At 50.3% G+C, this 16,831-nt stretch overlaps 1 protein-coding gene across 1 annotated transcript in view; it reads left to right on the top strand.

Annotated features, from left to right (window-relative positions):
- The first annotated feature begins 10,456 nt into the window (after window positions 1-10,456).
- The window catches only part of VAMP1 (vesicle associated membrane protein 1), a 99,092-nt gene continuing 92,717 nt past the window's right edge, over window positions 10,457-16,831 (top strand). Inside the window, exon 1 of the mRNA XM_078651572.1 lies at window positions 10,457-10,551. Within this exon, the coding sequence (XP_078507698.1) occupies window positions 10,550-10,551 (2 nt within the window). The 5' untranslated portion in view covers window positions 10,457-10,549. The remainder of the gene's footprint in view (window positions 10,552-16,831) is intronic.

A 16,831-nucleotide genomic window follows, 5' to 3' on the forward strand; every position in this document is an offset into this window, starting at 1 on the left:
CTTACACAGTAAGGTCTGCCCCCGGGCAGTTTGGTAGGGGTTGGGGCTGGCCGATTAGCAGCCAAATTGCGCATTGGGCTCTTTAGAAATAGCCCCAAAACAGCCCAAGTTATTAAGGGATTGCACGGTGCGCTCCCAGCCACCATTTTAGGTTTGGTGACCTGGTTGCTGGGAGCTCTGTAGGTAGCGTTTATCTTTTTGGCAATTGTTAGTTTGTTGAGGTGAATTTATATTGCTGTTAGTGAGTTGAGGCAGTGGTGAGCTTTCTGTGTATTAAAATGCAGGACTATAAGGTGTTGGAAGCCGTGCGTCTCATGAGCGAGGCGGGCGCCTCGATATGCTGATGCCGGAGGCCGCGGGGACTGTTTGGCCCCGCAGCATGCCTCGGCTGGGGTAGCGGTCGCCGTCACGACCTGCACATCTCCGAAGAAGGCGCAGATAAGGGAGGTGAGTGTCCGGGGCCGCTCATATGCCAGGAGAGCGGCCCCGGTGTCCGTTGCTGCGCCAGAGCCTCGTGCCAGCTCTGAGGCTCCGGAGGGGGGGGGGAGTACGTCACCCGCTGCTCCAGTGGAAGGCCCAGGAGACGTACTGACTGCTCGGAGGTAGGTGCCAAGTGAGCCCATTTCACCCGAAGCAGCCCTATTTAAAGAGCCGGAGGGAGGAGGGAGAAAGGAGGATGGGATGGAAAGTCGGGTTCAGCCAGAGAGGGGACTGAAAAAGGTTAGTGGAGGGCCAAGGGGACTGGGCTTTGGAGGGTTTCAGCGACTTGACCCAAAGCAAGTGGGCAAGTAGGGGAGCTGGGAGATGAGCTGGTCCTCAGTAGGGGCAGGTCATCTCAGGGGGCTTTGAGGGTAGTTCCTTGAGTGAGGGTAGCAGGGATGGGTCCGGGCTGGGGGGGCATCCATTAATTTTTATCTAGGGGAGAGGAGGTGGGGTTACCTGAAGTGCTGGAGGCAGCAGGGGGTAGCCATGATTGGGAGGGTCTAGATATATTCACTTCATGGAAGGAAGAGGTGAAGGGGCTTATCAAGGGGGTTTTGAGGGTAGTTCCTTGAGTGAGGGTAGCAGGGATGGGTCTGGGCTGGGGGGGAGGGGTGGCCCCCAGATAACACACGGACGGCGGGCTTTGTGTAGGACCCCACGTGGAGACGCTGTTTTTCTGTTTGCCAGGGCATCATGTTCCTGGTGTTTTCAACACAATAGCGGTATCCATGGAAATATATTATCCAAGTTAGCGTGATCCAGTTCCAGAATATCAGCAACTTCGTGGCTCACGAAGACATTTATCTCTTGATATCCTCAATAATATAGCTGCAATTTGGGAACTTCTTATCCAGGCTTACTATGTTTGTGACATCAATTATTGGAAAACCTCGTATCCAATGAATTCTTTTAAAAGTTCATCAATAAATAGTGGCTACCTGTCTCCGCCGCTATCAACATACACATTGGACTCCCATTTTAGAGTCCACTCTACATATATAACATTTCAGTGCAATAGACGGTTTCCTGATGAAGGCAGCAATGCCGAAACGCGCGTAGTTCACATCTACCGCATTGCCCCAATCAATTTCTTGTCGATCGTTCTATGATGCTGCAATTTTTTATTGTATATATGAACTAATGCATGTATATTATGTCTGACATTATTTATAAAAATGGTTTGAAATGATTTTTTTGGGGTTAAATAGAAAAAGATGAAACAAAAACTATAAATCAAAAATATCTACAATATTGAATAATAAAATGATAAAGATTTTCTTATAATTATGTGTGATAATTTTGGTTAATTTGTGATGTTTCAAGTGAGATTATCATGTGGTGACATACTATAACTAGACTTAGAACTGCTTATGTCAATTCATTGACTTAACTAGTTATAGATCTTTACCTAAAGTGCAGGGGGGGGGCATCCATTTTTTGAATCTAGTTGGGAGGAGATGGGGCTACCTGAAGAGCTGGAGCCAGCAGGGGGTAGCCATGATTGGGAGGATCTAGATATATTCACTTCATGGAAGGAAGAGGTGAAGGGGCTTAGCAGGTTGGGGCAGGTAGATGCATATTTGGCGCAGGGAGGTTCAGTAGGGCTTGACGCTAGAGGGATGGAGCAGAAAGGGATCAGGAAGAGGGGCAGTGCAGGACAGGTTGGTGGTTTTGAGGGGTCAGGGATGGGGTCTCAGCACCCTATGGCTGTTAGGGCTGGCTTGGAGTGGAGGGAGAGGGAGGAAGGGGGGACAGTGATGTTGAGGTTGAGTATTTGTATAATGTGGGGCGTAAGTGGGCAGAGAGTACGTTGGGGGTGAGTAAGAAGAGGAGAAGGGATGTAGGGGAGGGGCTATTTAGGACCAGCACACCAGACCATACATTTATATTACAGGTGGAACATCAATGGAGAGATGCGGACTTGGCAGAACTGGGAGCGGCTCGGGGGTGCCAAGGAGAAGGGAGGGCGGAGCCTCAAGCGGCGAGCCTGTTACCTCCGGGGGATCCCTTTGCGGCTGGCCGATGTAGTCTCCAAGCGGTCTTACTGGCCCCAACACGCGACGCACCTCAGCGGTCTGCAGGGCATCAAGGACACTGGAATATCCATATGAAGGGTGATCAGGATTATCGGCGTGTGCAGTCGGGGCCCCCTGAGGCAAGGAGTCAGGGTCCGGTTAGGGGTCAACAAGAGGAATTTTGCGATTGGCGCAATGAATTGGATTTCGATGAAGAAGGCCTTGAGGAAAGCGAAGTGAGAGAGGATGGGGAAAGGGGAGTTCGGAATAACGGTTCACATAGTATTTTACAGGTGACAAGGCGGGCGTCAGAGCCTGCGATGAGGCCGGCAAATTAGGAACGGGCCCAAGGGCAAGGCGGACTGCAGCAACACAGGCATCCTCCCTAGGCCCAGGTAAAGCAAAAGGTAGTGGGGGAGGACAAAAAATGTTATCAGTGGGGACGGGGGCAGCATGACAAAAGAAGAGAGATGGGGAGGTTGAGGAAGGGTAAGTACGTATTAGATATTGGCGTGGGCACTGATGAATATTTTAAAACGGTTACAACGAAGGTTGAAGGGGAAAAATGCACGAAAAAACTCGACAAAGGTGAGGATCTGAATCTTGAGAAAAAAGATAAGGTTGAGAGCAAAGAATTGAAGATTAAAATGTTGCCTTATATGGGGGTTACTAAACCACTGGGAGCACATTTGATGTTGGCAACGAAGGAGCGCATTTGGAAGGGAGAGTACGTCAAAATGTTAAAACATTTGAATAGGGCAGTATGGGCGAAAGAAGGGTCCAAGGAGGAAGAGTATGAGCTGGCTAAGAGGCCAAGGGTTCTACTAACTATCAAAAATTGGACAGCTGCTTTTTTAATTTACGCAAGTGTTTACTGCAAAAAATATCCAGAGTGCTGTGTGACTCTTTTCAAATACTTGGATGTTATTCGCTTGCCGCAGATTACAGGGGGCGGTTATGCATGGGCACAATACGATGAGGAATTTAGGGCATGCATGGCTTGGGATCCAGAAGCGAAATGGGGAGAACTTGATACAGACTTGTGGCAGCACACTATAGGGGTGTCTAGAGCGGACAAGATGATCTTTATGGACAGTGGGCTCCCAATAGTGTACCGGCACTTTCAGGGAAAGCCCTCCCGGGGAGGGGTGTGTGGGACTGGTAGAGGGCAGTCTGTATCAGGGGGAATCCTGCTGGGATTTTAACAAGGGTTTGTGCACTAGAGAATTTTGTAAATTTGAGCCTGAGTGCTCAAATTGCAGGGCTAGGCAGGCTCTTGTTAACTGCTTCGGGTGGGGACAAGTCATACACAGGGAGGTCAGCAAGGGGGAGGCAACGCGGGGGGCAGCAGCTGCAGCCCTTCATGTGAGTGAGAGGAGTTTGGGGGGCTGGGCCAAAGGGCTCATACGCCGGTTGAAGCAGATAAGCTGGAGGCAGCCTTACAGGGTTATGACCACCAAAATGCTGCAGAAGTGTTGAGGGAAGGCTTTAAATGGGGCTTTAGATTAAGTTATGGTGGACCAAGATGCAGAAGATGGGTGGAGAATTTACAGTCCGCTAGGGAACATCCTGAAATAGTCCAAGAAAAGCTGGATAAAGAAGTGCGGGAGGGGAGGATGGCGGGCCCCTTCACAGATGGGCCTTTGGAGAATTTGATTGTTTCACCCAATGGGGTGGTACCAAAGAAGGAACAGGGGCAGTTCTGGCTTATTCAGCACTTGTCATGACCGGAAGGGAGCTCAGTGAATGATTTTATTGACGAAAAGGAAGCTACTCTTTCATATTCATCAGTCGACGTGGCCATGTCACTAGTTGTGACGGCGGGTGCAACGGCAGAAATGGGGAAATGAGATATAAAATCAGCTTTCTGTTTGCTTCCAGTCCATCCGGATGATTGGGATCTTCTGGGCATCCATTTCAATGGGAAATGGTACGTGGACAAAGCATTACCGATAGGCTGCTCTATGTCATGTGCATTATTGAGTGTTTTAGCACTTTTCTGCAGTGGCTGTTTGCAGACCGCACGGGTCAACAAGGGGTGACACATTATTTGGATGATTTCTTCTTTGTGGCCAACTCAGGCTCTACAGAGTGCCAGGTGGCTCTGGAAAACTTCAAAGAGCTGATGAGGGAACTTGGAGTGCCGTTGGCACCTGAGAAGACAATAGGGCCCAGCCCGGTTCTGTCCTTTCTGGGCACAGAAATTGATTCTAGAATGATGCATGCATACTTTCCGGAGGATAAAAAGGACAAAATGTTGGAACTGCTCAATGAGATGCTAGCTCGGGAAAAAGCGACGGTCAAGGAGATTCTGGTTTTGCTGGGACATCTGAATTTTGCATGCAGCGTGGTGAGGGTAGGTAGGACTTTTTGCAGAAGGCTAGGCAGGGCACTAGTAGGCCAGAGACCACCGCACCATCATGTGTGACTATCAGCAGGTGTGGAGAAAGATTTGAGAATGTGAAGGGTCTTTTTGCAGGAATTCAACACGATTCCATTGGCAAGAGAGGAGGACATGGTCTGGGATGTACACATTTTCTCTGACGCAGTGGGCAGTAAAGGTTCTGGCCTATTCTGGTAAGGGAAATGGTGCGCAGAACAGTGGCCTGAGGAATGGAGGGAGCGGGTAGGAGTATTGCATTCCTGGAGTTCTTTCCTTTGGTAGTGGCAGTAACATTGTGGGGAGAGCAGTTGGCACACAAAAAAGTGATTTTCAGAGTTGACAATTTGGCAGTGGTAGAGATAGTGAATCACCAGTTAGCAAGGGATGAACAGGAGTTGAAGCTGTTGAGAGTGTTTGTTTTGGGCTGTTTGCGCCATGACATAGCATTCAGAGCTCTCCATGTGCCGGGTGTGGAGAATGACATAGCGGATGCTTTGTCTCGTTCACAATGGGGGAGATTCCGTGGACTAGCAAAGGACGGCGTCAGGACCCCGACGCCCATGCCGCGGCAGTTGTGGTACATAGGCAACATAGGATGCGACAACTGGCGGTAGGGTCATTTGCGCAGTCAAAGAGGGTAGCTTACAATTTGGCATGGAAAGAGTTTTTGCTCTCCAGCACCCTGCGCCGCTCCTCGATGGAGGATAGACGGGAGGATGTTGTGCATTTCATTTTCGCTATGATTGGGAAAGGTTTATCTAGAGTTACAACTGCAGGGAAGTTGGCTAGGACTGCATTTGTAGGCAAACTGCTATGGGGTTATGCTCCGTATGCGCGGGAATTAGATACTCGAATGTTGGAAAGTTGGGCAAGGGAGCGAGGTCAGATTAAGCGGGCCAGGAAGCCGGTATAGTGGCATCTGCTGGGTGGAGTCATTCAGACAATGCCAGCTGTATGTGCCGATGGTTTTCAGTCTTGTCTATTTTCCATATTAATGCTGTGGATGTTTTTTGGCACTTTTCGGGTATCAGAATTTTTGGGGGACAGAAAGGGTGGGGGAATTAGGTGGGAGATTGTCGTGGCACTTAGCGAAAGGGTACACAATTGGTTGAACAAATCCAAAACGGACCAGAGGGGTCGGGGAAATGGGTGTCATTGCAGGCTTTTTTTTCGCTTGCTAACTTGTCCTTGTAGGTGGGAGGCCAGTTGGCGGGCAACTTCCAAAAGGTAGAAAGGGCTGGTATTTTTGCACGTAGATGGGAGCAGGGTCACAGTGTTTCAACTGCTGGCTGTATTGAGGAAGGCTCTAAAACATTTGGGAATCGATGGCACACGCTTTGGGGCGCATTCTTTCAGAATTAGAGCAGCATTGGAAGCGAATAACAGTGGCTGGGGGCGGGGTACATTATGCAGCAGGAAAGATGGTCTTCGAAGGGTTACAGACGTTATTTGTGCAACAATGCCAGCGGTACTTGCCGGTTGTGAATATTGCTTAAGTTCACTAATTTTTTTCTCTTTTCAGGTTCGGTCACTGGCCCCATCGTCGCAGAGATGTCAATTTGGGTAGTGGGGCATTCATTTGTGAAATGGGCCCAGATACATGCACACAAGAGTTATTTTGGTGTTAATCTTGGTTTTAATAAAAAGCTTTTCAATGTTTCTTGGAAAGGAAAAGGGGGAATGTTATAGAAGGAGCTGATTCATTGCCTAAACGGTATGATGGTAGCAGGAAGGTGTCTGGATATTTTGGTTATTCACCAAGGTGAAAATGATTTGGTTAGAGAAAAAGGTATTGTACTCATGAGAAGCATGAAAAGGGAGTTGGCCCTCATCAAAAGGCAGTGGTCCGGCTGTTTTGTTATCTGGACAGAGTTTGTTGCCTACAGGGGAGCCATAGACAGAGCTCGGCGGAAGCTTAATACAGAGATGGTTCGCTTTTGCAGAGAGTTGAATTTTGAAAGGATTGCCCACAGGGAAATACGTTTTGACACAGTGGGATTTTTTCGTGGAGATGGGGTGCACCTTTCACAAATGGCCATGAACTTGTATCTTTAAGAGATAAGGGAAGTGTTGTCTTAGATCCTAAATGTGCAGAGTCACATAGCGGGATAGATCTTATTAGGAGAGGGGGGGCAGAAAAAAGGGTAGGGCGATTAGACAGCCTTTCACCCCTTTTACCTGGGTGGTGGGTTTTTTAAAAGTTGGTCAGGGTTGGCAGAAGTTTTTGGTTAAGTGTTGGAAGTTTGCGAGCAGGGAAAGGGTAGGCAGGTAGGCTAAGCTTCAGAGTAGTCGTTGGTTAGTTACAATTGCAGAAAGCAGGTAGGGGATTTGGGTTTGATTGGAGGGCAGGATCTTTAACTTCAATACTTTGTAGCCGGGTTTGGTGGCTTAGAGGACTTATGCATCCACTGCAGTTGCCTGTGTTCGACCTTATGGTCACAGGTTCAAATCTCGGCGGGTCCACTCAGTCTTTCATCCATCTGAAGTTGATAAAATGAGTACCGTTGGGTAACAATAAACATCTGTTATTCAGCGCCTCGAGACCCACGGGTAATAAGTGCACTTTACAAATGCACTTGTTATGTTAATGTTGATGTTATGTTTGTCAGGGTGGGGGGAACGTTTGAAGGGATCGTAGAGGCGGGGGGATCAGGGGTCAATTTATTTGATGTATAGTGAGGTTTTAGTTTTGTAAGGCAGTTGCCAGTGTTTTTAAGTGTAATTTGCACCTGTTTCACTAAAGCTGCCTTTTTCACACACAAATTTGTCTCGGTTTGGCTTGCCCCCATTCCCTCCCAATACACGTGGCACCTACACACTCCCAACCCCGTCTGTAAGAGAGAGCTGAGGGAGCAAAAGGGAGCTGAGGGAGCAAAAAAGTAAAGGCTGCCGTGCCGCACCGACACTGCACGCCCTTTGGTGGCATTTTGTCACCCCGCACTCTGCCCGAGAGAACCCAATGCCACAGAAAAGAGGGAGAAGAGACCTTTTGCCTCCTGTACCGATCAGACAGGCGCACAGGAGGTAAGCAAGAGCCTGCTCCTGCTGCATGGTAAGACGATTAAGGTTGAGAAGACTGAGGCACAGGAGAAGAGGATCAAGTGTGACAAGCCGAAGACTCATGACACAACCTCAGAGTGCATCTACCAACACAGGCAAGCCATCGAAATGTAGGAGGGAAGTCACTGGCGACCAGCCGCGGTCCGTGAAGGTAAAAGTGGTGGGCCGACGGGGCCTTGTAAGAAGGGATTTTGAGGCACGATGCAGAGGAACAATTAAGTAAATAATTAATTTTCCCTTAACATCGTCGCTCAAAATCCCCCCTTACACCGCCCACCTCTGTTACCTGCACGGACCACGGCTGCTGGCGACCAAAAGTAAGTCACTTGTATGCGCGAACTGCGTATTTGCCCCACGCTTCCAGTGCAACGGTCTGTCCACAGACACTGGCTGCTTGAGGAATGATAGTATCTGTTCTAGGAACCCCACATGCCGTATGAGAACAGCACCAGCGAAACCGAGTTACGGGGCTGCAATGTCCCTCCAGTCAATCTACCCCTGCAAGTCCTTGTCACCTGTCGTACCGCTTGTCTAATTGCAATAACACCAACATGATATGTGTATCACCCTAACCACCGATGGAGCACCTCACTAACTGAGTACAGCCCACGAACCACCAAGAGACCAAAGAGGCACTCCTGATACTGTGAGGGACCAATTGTTCAGAGACTATCTGCTAACCCCACCCTCGCCTGGGTCCTATTGGCGAGCACACGATACCATGCATCGTCTACCCTTGTGGTTGCACACATGACTTAACAGTGGCTCTGCTGGCGGTCATGACTTCCCCTCCCCCCAACACCCCCCCCAACGTGGCCTACTAGCAGCCCAACACAGTCTACTTGGTCCCGTGCCGCCTACGAAAAGGGCCTCAAGGGAATCCCGCACGAGAGATAGTCCTGAAGCTGCTCCACCGACGGTTACCAGAAGGCACCGGTGCATCCAAACATTGCCAATGCAATCTGAGTCCTCACAAGGTTGTCCATCACGAAGTCAGCCACCCAATGAGAAATCTCTGCAGCGGACTCCACCGATGCTCCTGATGCACCCCAGTTTGAACTGTTGACACCAACCACAGCAGGGCTGCCAAACATTGTATGGGTGGACCTCAACCCAATCGACATGCTTTTGAAGGGGTCGGACTCAATCCACACCCGTATTGTAAATGTAAATGTACAGGAATTTATATAGCGCAAATCACCAAGCGGTTTCTAAGCGCTTGCTTAGGGAACCCGTCCTGGTATTCCCCTGTGAGATAACCCAGGCAGGGTATTCGCAAGGTGAAAGCCAGACATCCCGCCGCGAGGGGCCGTTGTGGAGATTAAGCAAGCTATTGCCCAGAGTCGCAGAGTGTGAACCCGTGAATCGAGTAGGCACCGGAGCGAGAATTGTCGAGTCCATGGACATTTTAGGACTCAAGACCCCGCCGAGCCGGGAATTGAACCCTGATCCCGGGCTTACCTCTGCTTCCAGGTCTGCCTCCTCTAACCAGTGAGCCACACTTCTCCACTCGTGCCTGAATCATCTGGTTCAATAATGAATGTGAGCAGTGATGTCTGGGTGATGTCGGCTGCGCCTGCCCACGTGTCCAGTGATGTCCTGCGGACTACCTCTAGAGACTGAGAGACTCAGCGGTGTCTAGTTTGTTTTATTTATTACCACAGGTCGGACTGATAGTCTTTTCATTTGGATTTTAGGAGGGATGTTGTGTCCTGCCGGACACTAGCTATACCCAGCTGGTCTCACACGCACCCCACACCCACCCAACACAGGCGTCACAGTGACGTGGCGCCTGCTAATAAAAGGGGCCGGGCGCACGTGCCCTGGGCCAGTTGTACTACCCTTATACTAGTGTCTGCGTCGTTCTGTATTTAGCATGTGGGCCTAGGGCCCAGAACATCACAACAGACAGCGTCCTCTATTATATGTCCATTAACCCCCTGGCTTATTTTTATTTATTTATTTAATGCAATTTTATATAGCGCAGACTTTACACGAAGGTGTCCGAGCGCTGTACAATAGAACCAGTTACGTTGCATGAGAGAAATGGTACAAAATAGAACGCTACAAAAATAAACAGGAGACCAGAAGAGGTAGGGTAAAACCATAGAGGCAATAACACATTGTCAAACACAGCAATCAAGGGTGGGGAATTAACAAGATAATATTACAAATTTACAATGATGAAATAACTTCCTAGAGGGGTCTGAGAATGAAGGTATTATTTCTGAAAGTGTCTTTGGAAGAGAAGAGATTTGAGATCAGCTTAATTACTGTAACCCCCGACCTGAATTTGGTATAAAATGTTGAACAGTAGGCACAGGACGCACTGATTACGACCTGAGACGGTGGCCGGCAGGTGACACACCGATATCTGCATTGTATTTACTTCCCGGGCTCTTTTACTGGGATTGGAATATAAGGCTAACAGTTCCCGGAAGAAGGAGCATTACCGCCTTGCACCGGCAGAGGGCGCTCCTCGGCATAGAATGTAATGCGCCTGTAAATGATCTGAAGGGAGGGGGGATGGGAAGCGCGGGCACGATGCCGAGCCGCAGTGAGACGTGGACGAGCTCAGCATCCTGCAGCATCAGCACCAGCCTCGGCCATGTGAGTGAGGGGGTGCTGCAATGCGAGGGTTGGGGGGGGGGGGGAATGGTGCACTGTGGGGGAGGGATGCAGGGGTGCAGCACAGAGGGACCGGGGAGGGCTGCAATGCAGCAGTGCAGCAACCGAGAGGGTGCAGTGCAGCCGGGGGGAGGGGCGCCGTGCAGCTGGAGGGACAATACTGTGCAGCAAAGGAAAGGGGGCGCTGTGCAGCCGGGGAAGGGGGTGGTGCAGTGCAGCACCCAGAGGGGGTGCGGTGCGGTGTTGCGGGTGGGGTGGACGGTGAGGGGTGCGGTGCACCGTGCGGGCGGAGGGAGGGTCAGCTAAGAGGCCTAGAGAAGGCAGTGCTGCGTGCAGTGAGCAGCAAGGACGTTCCATAGCGCGTAGTGACGGGGGACCCTGCTACGAGGCGCTGCAGGCGCTTAGAAAGGGGGCCGTGGGAGCTATGCAGAGTATGGGGTGGAGAAGGGTTGGATGGCGCGACAGTGGAAAGCAGTGCACACTGCACCAAGAGATGCAGTGTGGTAACGGGTAGGAGCAAGGGCGCCAGGAGGCAGTAGGAATGGCAGCAGCAGTGCAGTGTGGGAAGGGGAGAGGGTCTGATGCAGAAGAGGACGTGGCAGCGTCTTAGTATGGGGGCTGCAGTGATTTGCGGATGTGAGGGGCAGCTGCTTCTTTCGGTGGTTGCAGTGCCACACAGGGTGCAGTGCAGCCAGTTGGTGGCCCCCATTCAGTGCAGTAAGGGTGTATCTGCGGTACATCCAGGAGGCACAGTGGAGCAGAAGGGTCGAGTGCAGTGCAGCACGGGGGAGGTTGTGCTGTGCATCGCAGCAGCGCGAGATGCACTGCAGCAGTGGAGTGAGGGTGCTTCACAGCAAGGGTGAGGGTTGCAGGTGGTTCAGTGCAACAAAGAGAAGTTTCAATCGATTGGGGCAGAGGAAGAGGCTTGGGTGCAGTGCACAAGAGGTAACTACTGCATTGCAGTAAAACGCATAATGCAGTGTTCTAAAGAAAGCAGTGCAGCGGGGGGGGGGGGTGTACGGTGCAGCACGGGCGGGGGCGTAGTGCTGCATGGGAGAGGCCTGCACTGCATCAAATGGAGGGTGTGCAGTGCATTGACGGGATGCAGTGTTGCAATGGGGGCGTGCAGATCAACGAAAGGGGGCACTGCAATGTGGGAGTGCAGTGCACCAAGGGAAACAGAGTGCAGTGAGTGACAGATGTGTGTAGTGTAGTAAGGGCGAAGGGTGGAGTTAATCAAAGATGGTGGTATATGGTACTGAAGAAAGTCCACACTGGAGCAGTGCATAAAGATGGAGTGATGCAGCGGAGCCTGGGGCAGCTGGAGCACTCCAGTCCAGTGTGTTAGTGGGCAATACACAGATGGGTGCAGTGTAGTCAGCAAGGGGCTGCTGGGCAAATACCCCACTGGAAACACCGCTGCAAGGAAGGAGAGTGCAGCAAGAGGGTGCAGACAGGCAAAGGGAAGGGGGGGGGGTACAGTGCAGAGAAGAGGATCGGGTGCAGTCCAGTGGGGGTGCTCTGGGGAACTGCAGGGCCGGTTCTAGGATGTGCGAGGCCCTGGGCTAAAAGGCAATGTGCGGGGCCCCTCTAATGTAGATAAGTGGCCCCTTGCAAGGAGACTATTCACAGGGACTGCGGGACGTCCATTCTCCAGCATTTTTGCGCTCCCAAGGTTTTAACTTTAAGCCCTCTGGCAATTCTCACACCTTCAGCCTGGTAGGTGTGAGAATTGCTTGAGGGCTAAAAGTTTAAACTTTGGGGGCTCTAAAATGCTGGACAAGGGGCCTCCCGCAGTGTCTGTGAATGTGTCTCCTTGCAATTGGGACAAGAGGAAGTGTCTCCCTCCCCTAGGCCTCCAGACATCATCCCTGAGAGGCCTGGGGAGGGGGGCCCTCCCATGGACCCTAATTGCAAGGCAACACCTTTCTTTAAAATGGATCGCCAGGGAAACAACAGGACACACCACTAGTGAGGGGCCCCATGCTGGTGGGCTGATTGCGAGGCCCTGGGCAGCTGCCCAGGCTGCCCATGCCTAGCGCCGGCCCTGTGGGGAAGGCTGTCATAAAGGGAGCCAAGGGAGAAAGGCTGCGATAGAGCAAGTGCACTGGGTGCTGTGCAGTGCAGCGCTGTGAGGACGTGCAGTGCAGTAGTTGTGATGCAGTGCTATAAAGAAGATGGAGAGCAGTGCAGCTAGGGGTTAAACAAGGGAGATGATTGGGAGCAGCACAGCGCCGCGAGGACGTGCAGTGGAGCTGTTGTATTGCAGTGCAGTGAAGAAGACGGCGAGCAATGCAAGTGTAGAGATAAGGGGTTTTATTGGCTGCATTACAGGGTCACGAGGTCGCGCACTGCAGCAATGGGAATGCAGTGCTCTAAGGGAGACGCTGAGCCGTGCAGCTGAGGGATTATACAGGGTGTTGCAGTGAAGCAGGGGGTCAAGGGCTGATATGGCCATCTGGAGGGGAAGCAGTGCAGGAGAGGGGTGCGGGGGAGCAAAGAGGGGTCAAAGGTTAACTGGGGTCTGTTGCTCCTGGAACCCATACATTGGGGGTCAAGGTGGCAACAGAAAGAGGGTAGAGTCACTAGGGGCGGGGTCATAAAAAGCAGTCTGACAGTCAATTTATAAAAAAAAAATCAAAAACTCTGTCAGAAAGAAATTGACACCAACGAGAAACATGACAGTTTCATCTGTTCTGGCTTAATTGGTTGCAAAGGTTGCATTTGAAAATATCTCACGGGGTTAAAGCACCTGTGCAGAGAGGGTTGGCTGCCCAATAAATCTCAGGGAATAATAATAATGGTAAGATAGCTCTGGTGGTTAAAGCACTTGCTGGAGAGATCTGTGTTTTGTCTAGTCCCAGTTTTGACTCATAACGTAGAATAGAGGGATAAATGTGTCTCCTACAAAGCTCATTCTGTAACATGCAGATCACAGTTTATTATGTTATGTAGGTGGGTAAGTGGATTACTGTTTTCGACACAGAGACCCTTTTATTACTCGCAGTTCATAAACTGCGATCCTTCTAATGTAGCACAGTGAGCTATGAACCGGCATCATGGGCCTGCATGCAAACTGTAAGACACAGGTTAAAAACCTTATTGATTTTTCTCAATCTGTTATTATAAGGCTGCAAAAAGGGTGTCTTTGGGTAATAAAGGACAGCACCATGCACTGCGTTACATCTTAAATCCTGTCTTTGTGTTTCTTCCAAACGTACAATCTGGTAAACATCCTTTACAATGAAACTTTTTCCACGCAGTACCTTTACAACGCAGGAATTACAACGCAAGTCGTTACAACGACTTGCGCTGGAGGGCGCTGTAGGATAGGGAATAGTTTAATTTACTATCCAAAACCTTCCCTACTATCCACGGGGACTGGAGTTGGAATAGTAAATTAAACTATTCACTATCCAGCGCCCCCCAACGCAAGTCGTTGTAACGACTTGCGTTGTAAAACCTGCGTTGTAAAGGCATGCGTGGAAAAAGCATGCGTTGTAACGACATACATCCTACAAACTTGGCATATAATGCCTAACAGGAAAGGTGATGTGTGACTCCTACAACGTGAACCCCTCTTTGTCTGACGTAACATCCTGTACGTTGACTTACACTACACAGTTGTATGATTTATTGCAAAGTATAATGGGGCTTATGTACAAGCCCCTCGCGCCACCAGTGTGTCACTTTTATTTATGTGAAAAAGTGACGTCCTCTGGCACAAGTGGCTTGTAAATAAGCTTCAATGTGTGCATGTGATGTGAAGTGCTCTGACACCCTGCAGATGGATGAATAGCGCTATAAAAGTATTAAATAAAAATAATTAGCAATTGCCTTTTGAATTGTTATTCATGTAAATAGTCATGTATACTGATACAGCTGACATCCTCACAGTGCAATGGCATTTCTTACGTATAGAGGTTGGTGCACACAGTCAAAAACCTGCCTCCGAATCTCTTAAATACTAAAGTTTCTCTTAAGTACTTATGAAGTGATAACAAGCTGTGCACCTTTTGTTTCCTATTGCATCAGCATTTAGGTATTGGAATGCTGATAGCTCCCAGCCAGGATTCTACTCCAACAAAAGGAGGGCTGGTGGCCCTTTAAGTTGCCCTTTGCTTTGGGCCCATGCTGGAAGAGAAAATAAAAAAGCCCCTTCACTGCCTGCAGGTTGCTGCTGCAAGCAGACGTCGTGCAGGTGCTGCTAAATTGTGTCCCGGTAAACTACACCTGGACCAATCCAGTATATTTCACTGGAGCCAGAGGGATCCCCGATCTGGCTGAATGATAGGTGCCGGGTCGGGAATCCGACTGGTTTCCCCCTTCATTCCAGCACTGATCGCAGTAAATGGGAGAACGAGCAGTGTACCCTGAGGATGGGTACTGAACAGCATGTAGCACACCTCAGTGCATGGGGGAGATGGTGTGAGGCACAGCAAACGCGTGGGGGGAGGGGGGTGGTGGGGTGTGTGGGGTGTGTGGGTGTGTGTGTGTGTGTGTGTGTGTGTGTGTGGGTGGGTGTGTGTGTGTGGGTGGTTGTGTGTGCGCGCGCACGCGCGCAACGGATGGTGCAGAATTGCAGCGCGAAATAGGATGGGGCCCAATGAAGAACAGAAGTGGAGGTTGCAGTGCTGCAAGCAGGACAGAAAAGTACTGAAAGGGATAAGTGAGGAGTGCAGCACAGTAAGGAACACAGATCCCTATAGCAAGAGAGTAGGGGAGTTAAGTAAAGTGTCGGGGTGCAGCATGTAGAGATGGGGAGGATGTACGTTGTTACAACACATGCTTTTACCACGCATGCTTTTACAACGCAGGTTTTTCAACGCAAGTTGTTACAATGACTTGCGTTGGGGGCGCTGGATAGTGAATAGTTTAATTTACTATTCCAACTCCAGTCCCCGTGGATAGTAGGGAAGGTGTTTGATAGTAAATTAAACTATTACCTATCCTAGAGCGCCCCCCCAGCGCAATTCGTTGTAATGACTTGCGTTGAAAAACCTGCGTTGTAAAGGCACTGTATGGTAAAAGTTGCCTTGTAAAGGATGTTTCCAGATGGGGAGTGCAGGGGTGGACTGCAATGCAGCAAAGGAGAGGGCTTTCCAATGTGTGACTAGATGAAGCATGAAGGGGTGAATGTTCTGCAGAAAATGGGGGGGGGTTTGGAGGTGCAGTGCAGCAAGTGGCAGGCCGGGCAGTGGAGTAAGTTGTTGTGAGTGCAGTGCAGCTCTGGTGTGGGGAGCTGTTCCGTAGAGGGCAGAGATGCAGTGCAACAAGGGGCAGAACATGCACTGCAGTGAGAACAGGGGATTCAGTTTAGTAAGGGGCAGGGCCGGACGGGCCGTAGCGGGCATCGGGCGCTTCCCCGGGAGGCTGGAAGGGTGGCGGATAATTTTGCAGCGGTGGGGGGTGTTTTTGTTACTGGGGGCCGGATTTGCAGTGGTGCTGCTATATTTGCCCCCACGAACAAATGCAGCAGCGGGAGTGGTCCATCAAAATTGCCAGAGCTGCTTTGGGTTCCCAGTCCGGCCTTAGTAAGGGTACAGAGGTGCAGTGCAGCAAGGATCCAGGCGGCCGGACAGCAAGTATTTAGGGAGTAGGAATACGCAAGCTGATCGTACAGGGTGGGGATAATGCAATCATTTCTGGGGTCCTTTTCTGCAGCTTGTAATCCACACTAAACCACTAAAAGTGGGATTTATAAAAGAGCAGCCGCATCAAACAAAAACAGAATTGACCAAAAACACAACTGTCCATAAATGGGGTGCTGTGGGCCCCAGTGCAAGTCTACCTGCTGCACTGATGATGGCTGTAGCCCTGAGATTGTATCTTCTTTCACTCCCCCCATGTCTGACCATCACTTCAATCGGAAAACAAGCTCTGTCCCTTTCTTAAAAAATAGGAGCTCCCGCATGTTGGCTCCCTTTTTGTAGCAAGGGTGCCATCTGCCATAAGGCAATCAGGAAAATGAGCCCCCATGCTCATTTTTTAAAGTAAAACATTCATAGTTGTGATGCAGTGGGCCCTTCATGCCCCTTGGCACCTGTGCCACTGCTCGCCGCCATCGCACGCAAACACAACATCAACATCATCTCCTACGCCGACGACACCCAACTGATCCTCTCCCTCACCAAAGACCCAGACACCGCCAAAACCAATCTCCAGGAAGGAATGAAAGACGTCGCAGAATGGATGAAGCTCAGTCGTCTGAGGCTGAACTCAGACAAAACGGAGGTCCTCATCCTCAGACAATCCCCATCCG

Source organism: Lissotriton helveticus, chromosome 7 (assembly GCF_964261635.1).
Source record: "Lissotriton helveticus chromosome 7, aLisHel1.1, whole genome shotgun sequence".
NCBI lineage: Eukaryota > Metazoa > Chordata > Amphibia > Caudata > Salamandridae > Lissotriton > Lissotriton helveticus.